General features: G+C 40.4%; 1 protein-coding gene across 3 annotated transcripts in view; it reads right to left on the bottom strand.

Moving 5' to 3' along the window:
* The window catches only part of TMEM131 (transmembrane protein 131), a 251291-nt gene that overhangs the window by 47350 nt on the left and 179444 nt on the right, over positions 1–24497 (bottom strand). For all 3 annotated transcript variants that reach the window (XM_032178667.2, XM_032178666.2, XM_032178668.2), the window contains 11 exons: positions 16479–16587; positions 13090–13198; positions 11332–11485; positions 11068–11238; positions 9721–9831; positions 9503–9637; positions 8196–8300; positions 6454–6540; positions 2304–2456; positions 2129–2204; positions 1841–1958 (listed from right to left, as the gene is read on the bottom strand). In XM_032178667.2, coding sequence (XP_032034558.1) covers positions 1841–1958; positions 2129–2204; positions 2304–2456; positions 6454–6540; positions 8196–8300; positions 9503–9637; positions 9721–9831; positions 11068–11238; positions 11332–11485; positions 13090–13198; positions 16479–16587 — 1328 coding nt within the window. The remainder of the gene's footprint in view (positions 1–1840; positions 1959–2128; positions 2205–2303; positions 2457–6453; positions 6541–8195; positions 8301–9502; positions 9638–9720; positions 9832–11067; positions 11239–11331; positions 11486–13089; positions 13199–16478; positions 16588–24497) is intronic.

Below are 24497 nucleotides of genomic sequence, written 5' to 3'. Positions count from 1 at the left end.
TAGAGGAAAGATCTAGACATCTACAAGCAGGGTGCTAAAAACATTTTCAGTAGAACTAATGAGAAGGCAGTGCATTGCTTGGCATATGGCTTTTTTCCCCCTTGATATAAAAACAAAACAGAGTCCTCACATTCAATGAAGACATCAGTTGACAACAGAGGTAAAACCTATAAGGGTTTTGTGCAGACACATGTAAAGTTTTCAGCAATATTCAAGACTTCATCTGAATATCTCCCTACTTGTAAGTGTGTATAAGCCAGTTGCTTAGAACTCAGAACACATTCCCGAAGACACAATATTATAAATGGAGCCAAGATTCCTGGGACTAAACGCTGAAGCATATTTTAACCCCTAACTCTATTGCTGTAGTGTTATGATACTCTAATACTGGTAAGAATACAAGTTTATAAGACTAGTAGCAGAAATCCTCTGTAACACACACATAACAAAGTAACACAAAGGCAGGATCAGGGAGAATATCACATCCACTGTGCACTCAGGATAGACAGGGAGCCTGGGTCTTAGCAATGGGGTGCTGGGGACACAGAGAGGAGGGCAGGCTTTTTGTGGGTAGGAGGTGAAGAGGTTCCTTAGCAGCTGAGCCTAGGACAGCACTGTAAGTTATTTGTTCATAATTGGACATTAACATTTGGGGCTTGCTTGTCCTTTATAATGTCCACTGTGGAAATACAAGGTACAAAGGAGAGTTTTAATTAGTGTTCTCTTAGCAAGTCCATTAGAGGAAGTCTCTTTTGTATTCATTTTAAACATCTTTTTAAAGTAAACATTCGACTTTCTTTTGCCTTAAGAAAACTTTTCATAACAGAGAGTTCAGATAAACAAACCCTCCAATTATTAATGGTTTGAGAATTTACAGTACTCTTAAATGGGAATATCCTGATACTAACAAACGTATTTCAAATTAGCAGCTTGAGAAGAGCAGTTTCCATCAGCTGCCATACTATCATTATTCTAGTCAAATTCTTTTCTGAAGTACATGAAAAAGATCAAATTTCTATTACCACCAAATCAATACATTTTTTGTTTTTGAATCTGGGTGCGGTATTGATTTGTCATTAGATACACACTTCCTACCTGCCAAAGAAACACTGTGGAGGCTGTCTGAACGGAGCCCTGTGTGCTCCCGAACAGCTCAGCACTTAGAAAGGAAGGGGGTGGGCCGGGCACAGTGGGAGGCTGAGGTGGGTGGATCATGAGGTCAAGAGATGGAGACCATCCTGGCCAACATGGTGAAACCCTCTCTCTACTGAAAATACAAAAATTAGCCAGGCATGGTGGCGTGCGCCTGTGGTCCCAGCTACTCGGGAGGCTGAGGCAGGAGAATCACGCCACTGCACTCCAGCTTGGTGATAGAGTGAGACTCCATCTCAAAAAAAAAAAAGGAAGGAGGTATTCTTTTCACAATAAGCAAACAGACACTCTGGTCTTGTACCAAGTGTCTAGGTGGGGGTAAACCTAGAAAATGTTTTCCTTGCCTTTAACAGACATCAGTGGTAGGTAAAAAATTTTCTTTCCTATGCAAATGGATGAGTCTAAGGTGAATACTGTCGTCATCCTACATAAAGACAACTTCAAATATTTTCTTGGAGTGTAAGAAATATCTAAAGCACCACAGAAAAGAGAAAAATGACAGTGTGTATATTTCCAAGCAACATACAGTTAAACTGGCAATTTAAGATGCCTCACTAATAACTTTCGAAAGTTAGGCATTCTTTCTCAGCTATAAAGCAAAATAATCTAACATAAGAATAAAATTTAGAAAGCGTTATGTTTCAAGCTTGTAAAGATGGCTAAAATAAATAAACATAAAACCACTCACCTATGACCTGAATTTTCCTTTATTCCTGTCCATCCCTTGAACAGGCTTTGATGCAAATCCCAGTCAGCATCCCACATATCTTCCTGCATGGCTACACCAGGCTGCACTTTGGGTTCAGCTAAAACAAGGAAACATACTTAACCTGCATCTATACTCACTTGTCAATTTTCCTTCAAATAATTTCTATAGTAACAAAAGACAGCAATGTACTTTAAAAGTGGCAGCCTCCTACTAAAAGAGTATTTTAGGGGAATTGAAGACATGAGAGAGAACAGCAAGGTTACTTACATTTGGATAGAAAAGGCAAGCCAACATAGCAATGATCCCCACACTGTAGTCCAGGATCAAAATAAATGTTTGCAATCTGTAAAGAGGCACAGGAGAACCATGAATCCCAAATCCACAGGAGGTCATAAAACAAAATGTTAACCGATGGGAATTCTCAAATATAACATCTTCAAACCTTTGATTTTTTTCCTGGCTCCAAGTCTTCCTTATTGCCCCGTAATCGTTTATAGTAAAATCGCACATCTTCTGACAAAGATCGTATTTGCTGTATTTTTACCTTTTGTGAGAAGGAATTCATAATATTTAAACTTTGATGAACTATTTTCCCCTGAAGGAAGAAAGCAAAAAACAAACTCATTTGTATACGGTTAAATTTTCTTAAGATCACAAGCTTCAGGGTAGACAAGTATACTTCCAGGAAACCAAAGCCCAAAAGACATCTTAGAATGTTCATCAGTTGATAATCTCTAAATTGTAATCAATAGCCAAAAAACCTCACCAAAAAAATAAACTTTTTTTTTCTTACTATGGCATGTTACAGAAAAATCAGGAGGACAAATCTTTGCAATCTTGTGACAATTGATTGATGTAACATTCACACTTTCATGTTAAGATATTGAAGATTCCAACAAAGGTACAAACAGAGATAGCTTTAAATAAAGGGAATGGTTACTTTCAGTTTGGTAAGCAAGGTTTGTTTATATCCAGGCAAGAATGCCCTGAAATCACTGAATTCTAAAATCTAAAGCCAAAGGGGACAAAATCACAATTTTTTTTTTTAAAGAAAGTCTTTTCATTAGGAAAAATATATATCATTTGTGTCAAAGAGAAATTAGACATCTTTTGAAATTATGGGTTGTCAGGTATCTTATTAAAACAGCACACAAGCTGGGCACAGTGGCTCATGCCTGTAATCCCAGCACTTTGGGAGGCTAAGGTGGGTGGATCACTTGAGGCCAGGAGTTCGAGATCAGCCAGGCCAACATGGTGAAATCCTGTCCCTGCTAAAAATACACACAAAAAATTAGCAGGCATGGTGGCACACACCTGTAGTCCCAGCTACTGGGGAGGCTGAGGCAGGAGAATCACTTGAACTCGGGAAGCAGAGGCTGCAGTGAGCCGAGATCGTACCACTGCACTCCAGCCTGGGTGACAGAGTGAGACTCCATCTCAAACAAACAAACAAACAAACAAACAAACACCCCAGCACACAGATAAAACTGTTAAATAACCAGCAATTGCTCTTACCAGTCACAAGCTTCTGTCTGTGACAGGGTACCAAATTTTAAATTAAAAAATTAAATAATTTATGTAATCCTCCAGAAGAATATTACAATCTTTCTTTTGGCTGAATACAAAATTTTATCTTTTTGTAGATTCCTACTCATTTGAAGAGGTCTCTGAAATGATTAAAGTCACTTTTTAAATATTTGGAATAAAAAATACAGAAGTGAAGAGTGTGCACAGGAAAAAGGGCGGAATGACTGTGACGCTGAGGCCAGCGCTCCTCATTTACAGCCCAGTAAGGCTAAAACACCCGACAGCCAGCAGAGGGCGGGTATGCAGCTGCGATGCTGACAGGAGCCCTCGGGCAGTCACTGCACTTGGAGTACTCGAAATAACTACTTCCCTCGTGCCTTGTCTCTCGGGGGTGTGGGGGATCAAAAGAGCTCACAGATATAAACGCTGCTCTCACAATTCTATTCAAATATTAAGCTATGAGTTACGTGAAATGTTTATTCTGAGGTATTGTTTCCAGTAAGCTCTAGTATTCTCCATCTGATAAAGAGATTGACAGGATTTGGTAATATAGAGGTAATTTAGAATTCCAAGCAAGTATCTGGTCCTGTAAGCCTCCTAGAGACATCTGAAAGCTTAATCTGAAGCAGTTCAAAACCAACCCCTCCAAATCTCATGCTGAAATGTGATCCCCAGTGTTGGAGGTGGGGCCCTGTGGAAGGTGTCTGGGCCACGGAGGTGGATCCCTCATGAATGGCTTGGTGTGTTCTGACCTCGTGGTAATGAGTTCTCATGCCATTAGTTCACACAACCACTGGTTGTTAAAAAAGAGCCTGGCACCTCCCTCTCTTCTCTCTTGCCATGTGATCTTTGCACATGCCAGCTCCTCTTTGCCTTCCAATATGAGTGGAAGCAGCCTGAGGCCCTCACCAATGCAGACATTGGGGCCATGCTTCCTGCACAGCCTCCAGAACTGTGAGCCAAATACACCTCTTTTTTAAAAATAAATCACCCAGCCTCAGGTATTCCTTTATAGCAACACAAATGGATCCAGAACAACATCTTGTTTTTATACACATGCTTTCTCATTTATTCCACTCATGGGGCTTTTCACTGTGTCATCTGCTGTCTTCTGAACTGAACTTTACCCTGCCAGAGTTTACGCAGAGATTAAGGACATCATTGATTGAGAAGGTAATGGAAGGAAGAAACATGGCTCTTTTGGATAAATAACGAAGTCAAGAGTTTAGTACAGTCAGTACAAAGTGGAATGACAGGAAGATGAGGATTTAATTAAGACCCAAACTTAAATGTGATGAAACTAGTAATTCAAAGTTTGTATTTTTAAGGAGTTAAATAAATGTTGAATTTAGGTTTTACTGTACAGGTTGAGTATCCCTTATTTAAAATGCTTGGGGCCAGAAGTATTTTAGATTTTTTTTGGAATATTTACATATATATAATGAGATATCTTGGGGACAGAACCCAAGTCTAAACATGAAATTCATTTATGTTTCATATACATTTATACACATAGTCTGAAGGTAATTTTATACAACATTTAAAATAATTTTGTGCATGAAGCAAAGTTTTGACTGGAACCTGTTACAAAAGGTCAGGTGTAGAATTTTCCACTTGTGGTCTCAACATGTTTCAGATTTGGGAACATTTTGGATTTCAGATTTTTGGGTTAGGGATGCTCAACTTGCATATAGCATTAAGATTTTGCAATGTCTTGTTTCTCCTAACCCACTACTGTCTCCCACCACTAGGATGTGAGACACTTTTACATTTGCCCTGGTATTCCTGAATGGACGGCACCATCTTCTTGCAAAACACAGCGTCTTCTCCTGGTTTTACCATTTGTTTTGTCTTTGTTCTCCAGGTTCAAACTCTAAGCCATATTCCTGCCTCCTCTATCCACTCTCCTCCCTATACTTGTTTCAGTCTGTATGACCTCTTTAGGACATAAGCACAGTTCAAATGATTCACCTGCAATGTCTCTTGCCTATGTTCCCTCTCCATCATTTGTTCCTTTATCCATACATTATGTACTAAGTGCCTGCTATTGGGAAGAAACGATCTCTCATCCCTTTCCTAGAGGATCTCAGACTCTCACTGGGGAGGCCAACTTATAAGGAAATATTTATAGCACAATGTAAGGCTTGCAGCAAGGGGTAATTTCAAAGTATTCTAGGATCACACATGAAACAACCAGTATTGTCTAGAGGAGTCAAGAAATCTTCAGAGAGGAGATAACAATGGAATTGAATCTTGAAAGACACATAGGAGTTCTTTGAAGGGAGAACAGGAGGAAGGGCATTCGAGGCAGAGAAACAACAAAGGCTTGGAGGTATGAAGGGACTTTACTGCCTCTGCCACAGCCATACACTCAAACCTCCCCTTGGCACTTTTCACATGGACTCTGGCCAGTCTGTGGGTTGGCCTCCAGGCACTCTATTGTTACTTTCATCTGTGTCCTCTATTTCTTTCTGCAGAGAGCCAGTCTTTAAAGCTCAGCTCTGATGATGTCAAGTCTTCACTCAAAAACTTCATATTCCCATGAACTTAAGTGCATTTTTTTCCATATCACCCCCACATACCATTGCATTTTCTCTCTTAAAACTTTTCTCCATTCTTGCCAAACTGGACAACTCACTATTGCCTGAACCAACTTCAGACTTTACTGCCTCTGCATCCATGCTGAGCTTGCGCCCTGGCCCTGGATTCACATCTCCGCCACCCCTTCTCCATCTCTGTTGGAAGAAATTCTAGGCTGGCTCCCACGGCCCCTGCATCAGCAAGATGTGTATTTCCCTCACAGCACTTTATTTTCACTCCTCTTAGGGCAACTTCTACATTCCGCTTTACAGCTCTGAATTGTGGGTCCATTTCCCTTTCTAGATAGAAAACTTTTTGAGGAAAAGGACTGTATCTCTTTATATCTTCTAAAGAACCTGGTATAATGTCTTTAAAATAAATGACTAATAAAGAATAACTGACTTTACTGTAAGATTCTAGGAACACAGAGCTAAAGGCAAAGGCAAAAAATGAGCAATAGAAAAATGTGTGTATTATGGTCTTACTGGAAAGGAAGGTGGAAGAACCATGTGCTTAGGGAAGCAGGTCAGTGAGCCTACTGCAATCACAGCCTTCACAGGGATTGTCAGGATCTGTGAAGTCAAGAAGATGACGATAAATAAGTAGTTAAGACTTAGCCTGATCTTGATAACTATTGCATTATATTTTGGGGTTAACCTAATTTTGGGACTAATATTGACAATAACCAGGTCCATACCAATATTAAAATCACCTATAGATACTGTTTAATCTGTCCAATGTACTCCATAAAATGTAATGAAATATAACACATTTCCACAAATTTCTCAGTGATTCACTGAAAACATGTAAAAAAGACTAAACAACGGGGAAGCAATGAAGACAGATTTTTTAAAATACAAATAATCTATAAAATAGATTATTTTAAAAAAGAGCCAGGTGCGGTGGCTCACACCTGTAATCCCAGCACTTCGGGAGGCTGAGGCGGGTGGATCATGAGGTCAGGAGTTCAAGACCTGCCTGGCCAAGATGGTGAAACCCCATCTCTACTAAAAATACAAAAATTAGCTGGGCATGGTGGTGGGCGCCTGTAATCCCAGCTACTCGGGAGGTTGAGGCAGAGAATTGCTTGAACCCAGGGGGCAGAGGTTGCAGTGAGCCAAGATTGTGCCACTGCACTCCAGCCTGGGTGACAGAGTGAGACTCTTGTCTCAAAAAAAAAAAAAAAAGAAAAAAGAAAAAAGAAAAAAGAAAGTCAAACTGTACTCCTAAAACAATGTATGTAAAATCTAGCACATCCAGCATATCTAGGGTTATATAGCTCTCTATTTTTTGATATAGAAATAGACACCAATCTAATTTTTAAAAATGCACTGAACATTCTAGAGTTAGAACCCCATCCCATACTGTTAGTAACTCTCAAAGCTACTTCTCTAGGGTATTTTTCTTAATTCTTATTTTCACCCATATTAACAAAAATTTATCTGAATTCTGAAATGTACTTATTTCTGTCATGAGTGATAACCATAAATTCCTCACCTGACATACTCTCAACAAATCATTTATTATTAAATGGCCAATTCTGTTTATAATTACATTTTTTTTTCCACGTGGGAGTTGTGTATACTGAAAACATCTATGAGGGCAAAAGTGGCAAGTTGTTGAATTTAGCAGTGCTTGACTTTCCTAAGAGCTTTTAAATATAAAATTAAAAACATTTAGGTCTGGCAGAAATACATCCATTCAAAATCTTACTGAATGCAAAATAAGCTCCACACAGAATATTTTAATTAAAAGCTTAGTAACCTTTAGTCCCTTGACTTTGAATGACTCATGAAAATATAAATGTGAGCACTCAGATTAGGACATGATCTCCTGATTTTATCTTCCTTTTCAGAAATGTTAGACCCTGACTGCTATTTATGATTGTAGGAACAATCAGAGATATCTAACTCAGGACACTCAGTCGGGGTCTGTGCAGTGATATAACCATCTGTTTAAGCAGGTTTCTAACAAAGCAATTCTAAATGTGCTAAAGGCATTTTTCTGAAGTTGCTTTTTAGGTTAGGAGGGTTAGGTTTTATAAAAAAACTATGAGTCTATGAACACCAATATTCTATAAACTATTCTCGAAAGCTCAGTTTTTAAGGTATGACACTGGTAAACTGTAACTTTATGAGTAAACTTAATTCTTTGTTTTCATAAAGACAAGAAAGGACTGACTTATTGAGAAAAACCCCACTGCCATGAATCCCCATAAAGTCCTTACCTCATAGTCTGTTGTGATCTGGATGGCTCCATCATGAATCCCCTCTAATTTTTTTGCAGTAAGTTTGACTCTGAAGACTGCAAAATAGCCTGAAGCTAACGTTACCTGTAGATAGTAGAAATGGTATCATTCATTAGCCTTGTTAGTTGAAGTTTCCTATTAAAATGGAAATGAAGGGTGTAGTGATAAAATGACTTCCAAATCCTAACATATACCAGTATGATACTGAATTACCATATCATTGTGTACAAATATCTCAAAAGAGTGTCCATCCCTTGATACTTCTCTACTACACTTGTTCCAAGGGCCGCTGAAAAGGCTGGTTCCTGAAAGAGGGAGGGGTGTGGTCCTCTTGCTAATAAGGCTCCTCACTCTTCACCCATGGACTTGTATGGCCAAAGGGGCTGGAGCAGAGGGACATAGCCTTCCCCCAACCTTTCAGGCACATTGGAGCCACAATTGTATACACAGCTGGCTCTGCTTCAAGCTGTGGATGTCATTCTGTAATGTTAATATTCATATCTTCAGGGCAGCTGAGGTCAGATACAACAAAACACCAGACCTATGGCATTCCACGGAAACATGTTTGTCAACACTCTCTGTGCAACACTCTCTGTGTATAAGGACACTTGCTTTTCCTTTTGTAAAACTGCCCCAAGAAGTTCTATTCTAACCTGAAGATGAGATATCTGATGCTCCTTCTCACAGACTGTGATTCTAATTCTTTTCCCAGTAGGTATAAACTCCAAGTTCCCCTTTCAGTACTGGTGAGTGCTGAAACTAATAAATTTGTTTTCTCTTGTTTAGCGCTCTCTTACAACCAACTGTAACATGTTTATTAGACAGGTAAATATACGTGGGCAGACTCACAGTGATCAAACAATGTTTGCCTCACTGATACTGAGGCAATATCTGAACAGACATATTATTGTATAATTGAAAATATTTTCTACCAATGTTCAGGGGCCATCTCTTTTTCCCAGTAAACTTGATGAACACAAGGTTAGTTTAGTACCCACGGGAATTTCTCCTGTAATGACACTTGTGTTACAAAAAGATAATTAAAAATTTGTGTGTTACAGAACTTTTTATGACAAGGCAGAATTAAATCCCTTTGGGTTTCAGTGCCCTCATCATAAAAATAGGGGGTTGAATTACATTACCTATAAGGTCCTCTTAATAGCAAGTAACCAACACTATTATGAACTGCATAAAAATAATAGTGATACATGTAACATAGCAATGATCTTCCACTTGCAGTTAGGCATCCATCTTACTTTAAGGAGACAACAAGAAAGTTTACTTACCGATGATTGGTCTGATAAGGAGGATTTTTCAAACTCTGGCAGGCTTGAAATTATTGTAGTTCTATTGCCTCTTTCCATAGCTACAAGTTCTATTGATAAACCGTCTCCTATGATATGCCAACTTTTTATAGCCAACTTTAAAAAAAGATATGAAAATGATTATCACAACACAAGCATAAAATCCTTAAATGTGATTTAGAATAAAAACAGGTTTTTACCTCAATTGGATTGCTGTTTATAATTGCAAATAAAATATTACTTGCTTCTGTAGCACTCAGTACTCCAAAATCTATGAAACGTTCCTCTATTTTGGGGGGCAATACAAAGTACTGGAAAAATATAAAAGAACCAGATTAAACAAAAAGTCACATTGATGTAGTAATATTATGAAGAGAAAGTAACTATATTAAAGATGTATTAAAGTTCCCCAAAAATTAGCTGGGCATGGTGGTGTGCACCTATAATCCCAGCTACTTGGAAGGCTGAGCTGAGGCAGGAGAATCGCTTGAACCCGGGAGCCGAGATTGCACCACCCCGCACTCCAGCCTGGGAAACAGAGCGAGACACTGTCTTAAAAAAAAAAAAAAAAAAAAGTATTACAGTTCCTATGCTTTCCTATGCTTTATGTATATATGCATAAAACCACACATTTATACAACATAGTTGAGGGCTTTGTATGATGAAAGTCTTTTGAGTAATCAGAAATGAAAACAGCCATGGCTTCTGCTGAGTTGCTATTCCTCCTCTGAGGGCACATGAAAGAGGAAGGAAGCTTAACTACTAAGAGAGGTTTAGTGGAACCCTAGGGGATCGGGCAAAAAGCATGTGGTCTCAGCAAGCGTCACCAATGATCACTGAAACAAAATAACTTAAGCAGGAGCGAGACATTACTGAAGGTCCCTCCAGGTCTAAAATTCTAATCGATGCCAACTATTTAAAGGGCTACATTTCTAGATGTCCTAGCTTTCTTTTTATCTTTCCTAACAGTTTTATCTCTTATCTAAGCGTCTTTCATTGATCACTCTCAAGATAGCTTTGTTTGGATTTTTCCCCCTGCTTATTTTCTGTACCAGGAGTACCTTCATTGTTTCCTTCTGTGTCATATATAATCTTCCAACTTTGTGTCTTTACCACCTTATTTTCTTCTTTACTATCTGGTTCTCTTCTTTGTCTCGATATTTCTTGGTTTTGATAATCTCTTCCCTATGTATTTCCCTCTTCACCTTCCTTGTATTCTTCTTTCACTACCTATAATTTTTCTTCCATTTAGTTCTTTTCTATATTCCCCATTATTACAATAGTTTAAAAGCATATCCAAGAGAAAGCAGAATGTGGAAAAGATCTAAGTCGAGACTGTAACTAGAGAAGTCAGCTGTGTCACAAGAGAGAGCTGCCGGAAAAGGTAAAAACTAGTTACCTGGAAAGTTAAAAACTGACTAGGAAAATTGGATCAATTTGCAGAGCACAGATAATGGCAAACCATATGTAACATGATTGCCTAATAAGATCTAAAACATTAAAGGTGGGCAGGGAGTTTAAATGTTAAAGGTGGATAATATACTTACATCTAAAAAGCCTGTGTATACCCGCACGGGTAAATGAAATTTAGAAGCATTGGTAACAAGTAAAATGTTGTTATCAATGTGCATAGATGATGTGGAAGGCATAAAAAGCAGGGTAAAAATGTATCCTGATTCATCAGGAAGAATTAAGACTGGTTTGCTGAAGTTGTGAACCTGAGAAATGACAGAAGAGAAAAAAAACAAAGTGTCAGGATCGTCTAGTTGGTAGACCAGGAAAATTAAAAGTATGAGGGCTCCTGGACATACTTTAAACATTGTTTTGGCTTCTTCTGGTAGCAACACATCGTGAATGAGGATCGCAAAACTGAAAGTGTTAGTAAGGTAAATTGGCCTTTCCACAGGATCAGCAGGACTGTCTCGGATGTGAAATAATGTTGCAGCATGATCAAATCCCAAATAACTATTCAAAAAAAACAACAAGAACAAAATAAATCATTTTTATTTCCATGTGTTAATTTAAAATCCAAGTTCTTTTGTTGTAAGTAATAATTTACATTTAGCATTAGGGATAGCATTAAAGAATTAGAACTATAATATTTTAGTGATTGACTATATGATTTAAAACAATTTAGCTTGCAAAATATTGAAATCTAATATAAAGAACCATTCTCTAATGAATTACATGAATCACACAATTAGAATCAAAGACATATCAACAAAAAAAGCTTTACTTTGAAAAAAATGATGTTTATCACTGAATTACAAGGAGCTTTGTTAAAATGAATCTTTGCCAAGTTGAGTATTAAACTACTACTGGTTAAAGTATAATAGAAAATGAACAACATGTTACTTCCCATTTATAAAAAGTTGTAATTCTAGAAGTGTTTATGAATTTATAAAGGAATATAAATAATTTTGTTTCGAATGTCAAAATACTTTAATAACAGGCCATAATCACTTACATATTACAAACAAATGTCAGAAAGGAAATGGTTCAAATGATTTAAATAATATTAGATCCAGCCTGGGCGACAGAGCCAGACTCTGTCTCAAAAAAAAAAAAAAAATTGGATTTTTGAATCATTAAGTCTTCATTTATGCCCAAATCCTATCATCCCACTTAACCCTTTTCTTCTAAGAAAGTAAAATATAAACAAAATATAGGAGGTTTTCTCTTTTATAGTTGGGGCTGTTCTTTTAAAAAATAATTCCATCAAGTTTCTGTGAACGTGGCTAGTATTTCTGCAGGTCATTTAGTAGGAAAATATAATTTACTCACTGGCCATCAGGGAAATGCAAATCAAAACCACAGTGAGATACCATCTCACACCAGTTAGAATGGCCATCATTAAAAAGTCAGGAAACAACAGGTGCTGGAGAGGATGTGGAGAAATAGGAACACTTTGACACTGTTGGTGGGACTGTAAACTAGTTCAACCATTGTGGAAGTCAGTGTGGCGATTCCTCAGGGATCTAGAACTAGAAATACCATTTGACCCGGCCATCCCATTACTGGGTATATACCCAAAGGACTATAAATCATGCTGCTATACACATGCACACGTATGTTTATTGCGGCACTATTCACAATAGCAAAGACTTGGAACCAACCCAAATGTCCAACAACGATAGACTGGATTAAGAAAATGTGGCACATATACACCATGGAATACTATGCAGCCATAAAAAATGATGAGTTCATGTCCTTTGTAGGGACATGGATGAAACTGGAAACCATCATTCTCAGTAAACTATCGCAAGGACAAAAAACCAAACACCACATGTTCTCACTCATAGGTGGGAATTGAACAATGAGAACTCATGGACACAGGAAGGGGAACATCACACTCCGGGGACTGTTGTGGGGTGGGGGGAGGGGGGAGGGACAGCATTAGGAGATACACCTAATGCTAAATGACGAGTTAATGGGTGCAGCAAAACAACATGGCACATGGATGCATATGTAACAAACCTGCACATTGTGCACACGTACCCTAAAACCTAAAGCATAATAATAAAAAAAAAAGTAAAAAGTTATAAAATTTATTTTAAAAAGAAACTCACCCATCTAAAACTTCTGCTTGATATGGTATTTCAAGTTTAGAGTAACTCTTTTCCTTTGCTTTAACTGTTATTTTCCCAGAAAACTGAGATGGCTTTTTTGCCTTCGATGCTGAAAGGAAGCATAAAAAATAATCTCTGTTACCTTTTACTACCAAAGAGAATTAGTGACTTTATGTAAACTGACAAAATCTTGAAAAAAAAAAAAAAGTTGAGCTTCCAAACTGGCCAACAGAACACTTTTTATAACATTTTAAATGAAACATCACGTTTTTCATACAAAAGGGGGAAAGTGTTTTATTTTTCTTAAGATAAGCAGATAAAGAATTAGCTGGTGAGCATGGTTCAGGAGGCAAAACACCGTACCTAAGCTGCTTTGCTGTAGCCACAGGCTTTGGCTTTACTTACAGCAGAATTTCTCATCCTTGGCACTGTTAACATTTTAGGCCAGATTAATTCTTTGTTGCGGGGGCTGTTCTGTGTACTGTAGGATGTCTAGCAGCATCCCGGACCTCTACTTGCCAGACGGCAGTAGCATCCCTGCAGCTGTGACTACCAAAATGCCTCTCGACATTGCCAGATATCCCCTTGGAGGCAAAATTACCCCCTCACTTAGCCCTGCTGATTTACACTTGAACTGAGAAAGAAATAACATTTCTTGTATGGCCAAAGTCTTGCTCTATCACCAATAAAGTAGCATGGTATAAGAAAAGTCAAGAATTCAGAGCTCTTCTCAATAATCAGCCAACCCTAAAACTCATGGTATAAGAGGAGATAAATCCCCTCCTGTCATCATATTATATTGTCCTCATCTTAGATGAAGTAAAAACTTCAGATTTCGTAGCAGTTTTGAATAATCCTGGCTGGGTGCAGTGCCTCATGTCGGTAATCCCAGCACTTTGCCAGGCTGAGGCGGCCAGATCACCTGAGGTCAGGAGTTCGAGACCAACCTGGCCAACATGGTGAAACCCTGTGTATACTAAAAATACAAAAATTAGCCAGGTGTGGTGGCACATGCCTGTAATCTCAGCTAGTTGGGAGGCTGAGGCAGGAGAATCGCTTGAGCCCGGGAGGTGGAGGCTGCAGTGAGCCAAGACTGCGCCACTGCACTCCAACCTGGGCAACAAAGCGAGACTCTGACTCAAAAAAATAAAAATTAAAAATAAATAAATACATAAATAAGGAATTACAGAAATTGATTCAGTTGGGTCCAATCTAGGTACCCATTAGATGGTTCTTTTCAAAGCAAATAAAGAAGCTGTTTATGTTTATCCTCTTAGAGTACTTTAGGAACACTTCCATTTATGTGAAGAATTCATATGTGAGTTCTGAAAATGTGTGTCATCCAACTTCACGAAAAAAAAGAACAAGGAAATGGTATGACATCTAGTGTTTGACTATATGCAGACATAGACTTTCCATTTTAAAAATTCCCATTCAGCCTCTTATTTCTCTGCTTGCTAGTTAGCCATCTCTGGATGCTTTCAATTTTTCACTATTTGTTCTGATGTAAGACTGATTACAAGGGCCACATTTAAGCATTTCATGACATTATATCATACATAGCAAATAAAGTGGTCAAAAAGCTCAAGAAAATTCTGTTGAAAATCATGAAGAATGACTTTTGATGAGAAAGATGCTTGATAAATGAACACTGTAGAGTTAATATATATATATATATAAGGTGCATTCTAACAATATTAAAAGTTAAATAACACACACTTCCTGACTGGTTTTCACAGCAATCTCAGAGGTATTTTGTGTGGGGATCTAGCGTGGCGGTGGGAGAGGTGAATAGTGGGGGGGTTTTCACATATTAAAAACCTACTTTTAAAAAATGTAGCATTTGCTCTTAAAGATGCTTTCCCTTTGCTGTTGTATTTAATTTTACATATTTCTTTAAGAAACAATTATCTTAGAGCCTACGATCTCAGAAGAACCAACACTAATGACATCACATTTATCTCAAGAAGGAAACATTAAGTGGGTGTCTAATACAGGAGCTAGAGAAGAGTAGCTCTTCACCCTTGCAGAGCACGTATTGAACTTTCCGGCACATCTGTGAAGGGTGGGTCCTAAATGCTCTCATCCTGGCTGGGTGCAGTGCCTCACGTCGGTAATCCCAGCACTTTGCCAGGCTGAGGCGGCCAGATCACTTGAGGTAAGGAGTTCGAGACCAGCCTGGCCAACATGGTGAAACCCTGTCTCTACTAAAAATACAAAAATTAGCCTCTTTCTCCTCTGTAAGGGAAGACAATGTACCTCGTGAAACTGACACTGGCAGGCATGAATGTGGTCTCTCAGTAGCGTAGAGAACACTTTACCACAAATGTAGAAATAACTGTGGCATTAATGCCTTCTATAATACTATTTCTTGACAACTGTATCATGAAGTATGCTGCCTATGTGATTTTTATTCCTTGGGAGTCCTCACTGAGCTCACAGGACGAACCCTGAGGTCAGCCCCACCTCCGCAGCTGCTCCAGACCCTCCCTAGAACTCTCCACAGTGAGCAGCAGGCATAGATGCTCTCATAAACACTGTGCGAAGCGTGCCAGTGTCCTCCTACATTCATTGATCAAATACTCTCCTCCGATGAGGAGCTGAGGTTTACCATGTGGACTCTGAGCAGAGATGGCTTTATCATAAAGCCAAAGTTTAAGCTCTATAGCAGCTACTCACTTGCATGGTGCTTATGAAAAAAGCCCTGTTCAGAGGTTCAGTTCTCATTTAATTATCTATATGGTTAAGCAGCCATTAAGTCATTATTTTAAAAATGTTGTGACAGCAAATTCAATGAATGTTTCAATTAAAGTAGGCAAAACTGAATAAAAACATGCTATAAAAATGGTATAGTCTGGCTTAACATTTCAAGTATCAAAATGTATACTATACACGTTAGAAGTAATAGCTATTTGGACAATTCTGTCATAAAGTCTATTATTTTAGCTTAAGTAGGGCCATCTGCTTTGCCTATAAAAGGCAATATATGAAAATGTTACAAAGAATACTTTTTATTTTCGCTCTCAAATTCAAACATGCTTCTGAACTTCAAATATATTGTAACTTCATAATTAAGATGAATTACAATACATAATATGTGTAAAAAGGCTAGCCCAGATTATGGAAATGATTTCAATCCTAATGTATTTGCTAGTGTTTTTCTATTGCTAATACTGATTTAGCTTTATAAAGTTGTGGTATTTTCTCTCATGAATCAATCAAGAGTTCACGATGGTTTACAGGGGGGAAAAAAAAAAAATCAACCTAAGCAGTAATATAAATTCTGATGGTAAAACCGTTTGGATTTCTATATTAAGACGTCAATACAGATGCTTTCTAGTTTATCAAAATAACATCACTCTATCAGACAGAAAAAGGTGAATACTTGCCATCAAAACTAATGCTCGCAACCTTGGTGTATTTACTTTCTGATGCTTTTAATGTAATTGGTTTAAAGTGTACCGTTATAGCATCATTTTGTGGTGTAGGTCGAACACTCTGCAAAGAGAACAAAAATACATACATGGTATTATTTCAGTCTAATGGTTCAGTTGCCTTATATTTATACTGGAAAGTATATTGGAAAAGTAAAGTGGACTCTAAATTTGAAAAGTTTAACTTATGTTATCCCTTTAAATGCAGTAGGCCACACTGGAAAAACTTCAAATTAATTTCATCAGAATATCTTTATAAAAGAAAATGACCAGAGGAGAACAAGCATGACAGATTTGTTAAGTGTAAGAATCTGAAGACCAACTATTACATCTGGTGTGAGTACATGAAGCATTTAAAAAGGTACTTTTTTTCCAAATGAATGCCTAATTCACATACCAGAGGAGGCGACATGAAAAAGACTTATGGATCCCTCTTAAAGAAATTCACAATACTGAGGAAATATCTGAACCATATGATGGTGAAGAATAAACATGAACTTGGAAGCTGGTGTGTCAGTGCCAAGGTAGTTCTGCAGACTTCGTTTCTAATGGCATTTTCTCTTTCTCTCCAGACATGGCTCTGCGAGTGAGGTGTGCTGCTGTCCAGGGAGAGGGCTATACTGCTGGCTATGGGATTGAGCACTGAGGCAGCCCACAGGGATGTTCGGCTTGAAGTCAGAATGCTTAAATAACAACAAACAGGAAAACCTTGTACTTGGAGAGCATGCTTTTTAAAAATACATTTTAAGGTACAGTTATTTTTTATCTCCTCACTGACACAAAGCTCCTAATTAGAAGGGACTTAAAAGATTCCAACCTCCTTCTCTGTTTTACCAATGAAATTTCCAATATTGATGTTTCAATAGCTAGGCATCAACAGGTAGGAATGAAACAAGAATCCCTGGGTTGGTGCAGGGCCTTCATCTGACATCCTATCCTGTTGCACAAACATGTATCACAAAATCATGGTACTGTATACAACTCTTGATTAAAAAATCATCTTCCTTTATAATTACTTTGAATCTGAACCTTGGTCTGAACTCTTGTGGGTTGTATTTGTTGAATTTTGAAGGGCGTTACAGACTTGTCAAAGCCTGCCATTTCCTGGAGAAAAGAACACTGTCCTTTTCTGTGAGACTTATAAGGCAAGCCCCTTAACAGGGGCACAGTCAGATCCAGCAAGTCACTATGTTCTTCCCCCTGGATCCCTGCCTGCTCTTTTCCGCCCATTTATAAAGGTGAAATCTGCCTCAACGGAACATCAAAAGGCAGTCTCCTGAAGGTGCAATAAGCACCTGAGAAGAGCATAGAGAGAGAGAATGATCCTTGTGCCTTGTGTGTGGGATCACAGGGTACGGATCTGATTATATGATAATGATCAAAGATACTGCTGGAGCAGCTCCCTTTCCATTGGTGGGTTAGTCCTGGGCTGTCAGCAAGTGTTCGTTCACAGGGTCTGAAATGAAGGCCCTAAGGATGGTTCTGTGGGCCTCAGGCTCTCTTGGCGTTTTAACTCTTTTTAACTTCCTCCCTTTTTCTTCTTCAGGAACTCCTTGTCAATTGCTTTTGGATCTCTAGCTGGGGCTGGGAATGATTTGTTCATATAATACTTTTACTTATCAATAAGCTTGCTGTTATTAGCGACATTTAAAATACAATTTTCTTCATTCACTGAAAGGTGAGTGTGTGTATTTTAAATAATAAAACAAAGTAGAGTTTAAACTGTAAGACAAACTGGGAAAAGTTCCATTTGGTTATACTACACTATATTACCATGCTAATACTTTTTCCAAAGAGACGAAATCAGTACAGAAATATGTGACAATCCAGTGGCATCACTTTATGCAACAAAAGGATGTTTAACTAGAGATGTGAGCTTGAGTCAGCTGCTCATCTACTCTGGGGCTCATTTTTCCCACCTGTAAAAAAAATCCTGGCTGGGAATGGTGGCTCACGCCTGTAGTCCCAGCACATTGGGAGGCCAAGGCACGTGGATCATGAGGTCAGGAGTTCAAGACCAGCCTGGACAAGATGGTGAAACCTCGTCTCTACTAAAAATACAAAAATTAGCCGGGCGTGGTGGTGGGTGTCGGTAATCCCAGCTACTTGGGAGGCTGAGGCAGATAACTACTTGAACCCAGGAGGCGGAGGTGGTAGTGAGCCGAGATTTGGGCCACTGCACTCCAGCCTAGGCAACAGAGTGAGACTCCTTCTTAAAAAAAAAAAAAAAGCAGCCCAGCCAAGGGGATGGGTTGTTTTCTGAGATCCCATCATCTACAACATTTTCTGAGTCAGTTAATTTTTGCTTTTTTTCCGCCATAAATGAGCCACTTTTATCTTGAGGCCAAGCTTTGTTAGAGGTGATCACATGAAGCTCTGTAGTTTGCAGAGGACTTCCACAGATATGGCTCCTGAAGTTCCTCATTTGCTCTACTGAATATGATCCAGCAACAATTCAGAGGTGAGGTCAGCTGGACTTCCTGGGTTGAGTGGGGACTTGGAGAACTTTTTTGTCTAGCTAGAGGATTGTAAATGCACCAATCAGTGCTCTGTGTCTAGCTAAAGGATTGTAAATGCACCAATCAGCACTTTGTAAAAACGCACCAATCAGCACTCTGTGTCTAAAGGATTGTAAATGCACCAATCAGCACTCTGTAAAAACGCACCAATCAGTGCTCTGTGTCCAGCTAAAGGACTGTAAATGCACCAATTGGCATTCTGTAAAAACGCACCAATCAACACTCTGTAAAATGGACCAATCAGCAGGACGTGGGTGAGGCCAAATAAGGGAATAAAAGCTGGCCACCCAAGCCAGTAGAGGCAACCCGCTGGGGTCCCCTTCTATGCTGTGGAAGCTTTGTTCTTTCACTCTTCACAATAAATCTTGCTGCTGCTCACTTTTTGGGTCTGCACTACCTTTATGAGCTGTAACACTCACCACGAAGGTCTGCAGCTTCACTCCTGAAGTCAGCAAGACCATGAACCCACTGGAAGGAATACATTCCGGACACATTTTGGTGACCCAGATGGGACACATTTTGGTGACCAGGAAGGGACTATCACCAAGCAGTGAGCACCATTGGACCCCTTTCACTTGCTATTCTGTCCTATTTTTCCTTAGAATTCAGGGGCTAAATATCGGACACCTGTCGGCCAGTTAAAAGCGACTGGCGCAGCCACTGGACTAAAGACACAGGTGTCAGGATTTCTGGGAAAGGGCTCTCTAACAACCCCCGACTCTTCGGAGTTGGGAGCGTTGGTTTGCCTGGAACCATCTTCCGCTTTTCCTGTATGTCTGGGCTGAGCTGAGGGTCGACAAAGAGGAAAGCCACTCAGCTCTGGGATCCTGACAAAAAGCTGGCTGACTGCGGCCATGAGCGGAACTCTCAAAGTTATGTTGCCCAAGCGAGACTTGCCCATCTATCCTGTCTATCCTGACCCTTGCCCCCTGGGTCCTAATGCCTGTCAGACAAACTTCCTCTTGCCTCTCTTCTCCAAGGATAGTTCCGCTTCTAAAAACCACTCCCTGTCTCTGCTTTTCTAGTTTCTCCTATAAGAATGATTTCTAGTATAAACTCCAGGACTCTATTCCCTCCTTTAGGCACCTGGACTCACCAATCAAAGACATAATTTTTGCCCAAAGCCCCTTTGGGGGCAGGGGGACTACCTGGAATTTTAGGATCCCTCCTCAGACTAGCAGGCCTAACAAAAGCTAGTCCTGAAGCTAGGATATGGGGAGCCTCAGAAACGATATCCTTCCTATTCATATGATGAGATGTGAGGATAAAAGGCGTCATTCTTCCAACCCTGCAGATCCCTTCCCTCGCTCAGGGTATGGCCCTCCACTTCATTTTTGGGGCATAACATCTTTATAGGACAGGGGTAAAGTCCCAACACTAACAGGAGAATGCTTAGAACTCTAACAGGTTTTCGAGAATGCGTCAGTAAGGGCCACTAAATCCGATTTTTCTTGGTCCTCTTTGTGGTGTAGGAGGACAGGCAAGGGTGCAGGTTTTCGAGAATATGTTGGTAAGGGCCACTAAATCCAACCTTCCTCGGTCCTCCTTGTGGTCTAGGAAGAAAACTAGTGTTTCTGCTGCTGCGTCGGTGAGTGCAACTATTCTGATCAGCAGGGTCCAGGGACTGTTGTGGGTTCTTGGGCTGGGGGGAAACAAACAAACCAAAACCGCAGGCGGTTTTGTCTTTCAGATGGGAAACACTCAGGCATCATCAGGCTCACCCTTGAAATGCATCCTAAGCCGCTGGGACCAATTTGACCCACAAACCCTGAAAAAGAGGTGGCTCATTTTTTTCTGCACTACGGCCTGGTCCCAATATTCTCTCTCTGATGGGGAAAATGGCCACCTGAGGGAAGTGTAAATTACAATCCTATCCTGCAGCTTGACCTTTTCTGAAAGAGGGAAGGCAAGTAGAGTGAAATCCCTTATCTCTAAGCTTTCTTTTCATTGAAGGTGAATCCACAACTACGCAAAGCTTGCAATTTACATCCCACAGGAGGACCTCTCAGCTTACCCCCATATCCTAGCGTTCCCCTTCCTATTAATGATAAGCCTCCTCTAATCTCCCCCACCCAGAAGGAAACAAGCAAAGACATCTCCAAAGTACCACAAAACTCCCCGGGCTATCGGTTATGTCCCCTTCAAGCTGTAGGGGGAGGGGAATTTGGCCCAACCTGGGTACATGTCCCCTTCTCCCTCTCTGATTTAAAGCAGATCAAGGCAGACCTGGGGAAGCTTTCAGATGATCCTGATAGGTATACAGATGTCCTACAGGGTCTAGGACAAACCTCTGATCTCACTTGGAGAGATGTCATGCTATTGTTAGATCAAACCCTGGCCTTTAATGAAAAAAAACGCGGCTTTAGCTGCAGCCCCAGAGTTTGGAGGTACCTGGTATCTTAGCCAAGTAAATGATAGAATGACAGCTGAAGAAAGGGACAAATTCCCTACTGGTCAGCAAGCCATCCCCAGTATGGATCCCCACTGGGATCTAGACTCAGACCATGTGGACTGGAGTTGTAAACATCTGCTGACCTGTGTTCTAGAAGGACTAAGAAGAATTAGGAAAAAGCCCATGAGTTATTCAATGATATCCACCACAACTCAGGGAAAGGAAGAAAATCCTTCTGCCTTTCTCGAGTGGCTACGGGAGGTCTTAAGGAAATATACTCTCCTGTCGCCCAACTCCCTTGAGGGTCAATTGATCCTAAAAGATGAGTTTATTACCCAATCAGCCGCAGATAACAGGAGGATGCTCCAAAAGCAAGCCCTGGACCCTGAACAAAATCTGGAGGCATTATTAAACCTGGCAACCTCGGTGTTCTATAATAGGGACCAAGAGGAACAGGCCCAAAAGGAAAAGTGAGATCAGAGAAAGGCCACAGCCTTAGTCATGGCCCTCAAACAAACCTTGGTGGTTAAGAGAGGAAAGAAAAAGGAGCAGGCTCATCACCTCGTAGGGCTTGTTATCAATGTGGCTTACAAGGACATTTTAAAAAAGATTGTCCAACAAAAAATAAGCCATCCCCTCACCCATGTCCACTATGCTGAGGCAATCACTGGAAGGCACACTGCCCCAGAGGGCAAAGGTTCTCTGGGCCAGAAGCCCCCAACCAGATGACCCAACAGCAGGAGTGAGGGTGCCTGGGGCAAGCACCAGCTCATGTCATCACCCTCACTGAGCCCTGGGTATGTTTAACCACTGAAGGCCAGGAAATTGACTTCCTCCTGGACACTGGTGCAGCCTTCTCAGTGTTAATCTCCTGTCCTGGACGACAGTCCTCAAGGTCCGTTACCATCCGAGGAATCCTGGGACAGCCTGTAACCAGGTATTTCTCCCACCTCCTCAGTTGTAATTGGGAGACTTTGTTCTTTTCACATGCCTTTCTCCTTATGCCTGAAAGTCCCACACCCTTATTAGGGAGAGATATATTAGCCAAAGCTGGAGCTATTATCTACATGAATATGGGGAACAAGTTACCCATTTGTTGTCCCCTACCTGAGGAGGGAATCAACCCTCAAGTCTTGGCATTGGAAGGACAATTTGGAAGGGCAAAAAATGCCCACCCAGTCCAAATCAGGCTAAAAGACTCCACCACTTTTCCTTATCAAAGGCAATATCCCTTAAGGCCTGAAGCTCATAAAGGATTACAGGATATTGTTAAACATTTAAAAGCTCAAGGCTTAGTAAGGAAATGCAGCAGTCCCTGCAACACCCCAATTCTAGGAGTACAAAAGCTGAATGGTCAGTGGAGACTAGTGCAAGATCTTAGACTCATCAATGAGGCAGTAATTCCTCTATATCCAGTTGTACCCAACCCCTATAACCTGCTCTCTCAAATACCAGAGAAAGCAGAATGGTTCACTGTTCTGGACCTCAAGGATGTCTTCTTCTGTATTCCCCCGCACTCTGACTCCCAGTTTGTCTTTGAGGATCCCACAGACCACATGTCCCAACTTATGTGGATGGTCTTGCGCCAAGGGTTTAGGGATAGCCCTCATCTGTTTGGTCAGGCACTGGCCCATGATCTAGGCCACTTCTCAAGTCCAGGCACTCTGGTCCTTCAGTATGTGGATGACTTACTTTTGGCTACCAGTTCGGAAGCCTCATGCCAGCAGGCTACTCTAGATCTCTAAAACTTTCTAGCTAATCAAGGGTACAAGGCGTCTAGGTCGAAGGCCCAGCTTTGCTTACAGCAGGTCAAATATCTAGGCCTAATCTTAGCCAGAGGGACCAGGGCCCTCAGCAAGGAACGAATACAGCCTATACTGGCTTATCCTCACCCTAGGACGTTAAAACAGTTACAGGGGTTCCTTGGAATCACCAGCTTTTGTTGACTATGGATCCCCGGATACAGTGAGATGGCCAGACCACTGTATACTCTAATCAAGCAGACCCAGAGGGCAAATACTCATCTAGTAGAATGGGAACCACAGGCAGAAACAGCCTTCAAAACCTTAAAGCAGGCCCTAGTACAAGCTCCAGCTTTAAGCCTTCTCACAGGACAACACTTCTCTTTGTACGTCACAGAGAGAGCAGGGATAGCTCTTAGAGTCCTTACTCAGACTTGTGGGACAACCCCACAACCAGCGGCATATGTAAGTAAGAAAATTGATGTAGTAGCAAAAGGCTGGCCTCACTGTTTAAGGGTAGTTGCAGCAGTGGCCATCTTAGTGTCAGAGGCTATCAAAATAATACAAGGAAAGGATCTCACTGTCTGGACTACTCATGATGTAAATGGCATACTAGGTGCCAAAGGAAGTTTATGGCTATCAGACAACCGCCTACTTAGATAGCAGGTGCTACTTCTTGAGCGACCGGTGCTTCAAATACGTACGTATGTGGCCCTCAGCCCTGCCACTTTTCTCCCAGAGGATGGGGAACCAATTGAGCATGACTGCCAACAAATTATAGTCCAGATTTATGCCACCTGAGATGATCTCTTAGAAGTCCCCTTAACTAATCCTGAACTTAACCTATATACTGATGAAAGTTATTCTGTGGAAAATGGGATATGAAGGGCAGGTTATGCCATAGTTAGTGATGCAACCGTACTTGAAAGTAAGCCTCTTCTCCCAGGGAGCAGCACCCAGTTAGCAGAACTAGTGGCACTTACCTGAGCCTTAAAACTGGGAAAGGGAAAAAGAATAAATGTGTGTATACAGCTAGCAAGTATGCTTATCTAATCCTACATGCCCATTCTGCATGAGAGAAAGTCAGAGAGACAGAGAGGAAGAGAGAGACACAGAGGGAGTCAGAGAGAAAAGAGAGAGAGAGAGAGAGGGGAAGAGACAAAGAGGGAGTCAGAAAGAGAAAAAGAGACAAAAAAGAAGTCAAAGAGAAAATGAAACGGAAGTAGTAAAGAAAAAAGTGTACCCTATTCCTTTAAAAGCCAGGGTAAATTTAAAACCTATAATTGATAACTGAAGGTCTTCTCTGTAACCCTATAACACT

The sequence above is a fragment of the Hylobates moloch genome, unplaced genomic scaffold (assembly GCF_009828535.3).
Source record: "Hylobates moloch isolate HMO894 unplaced genomic scaffold, HMol_V3 SCAFFOLD_15, whole genome shotgun sequence".
Lineage (NCBI taxonomy): Eukaryota > Metazoa > Chordata > Mammalia > Primates > Hylobatidae > Hylobates > Hylobates moloch.
Note: the sequence above shows the minus strand (reverse complement) of the source record. Positions and strands in the feature narration are given on the sequence as shown.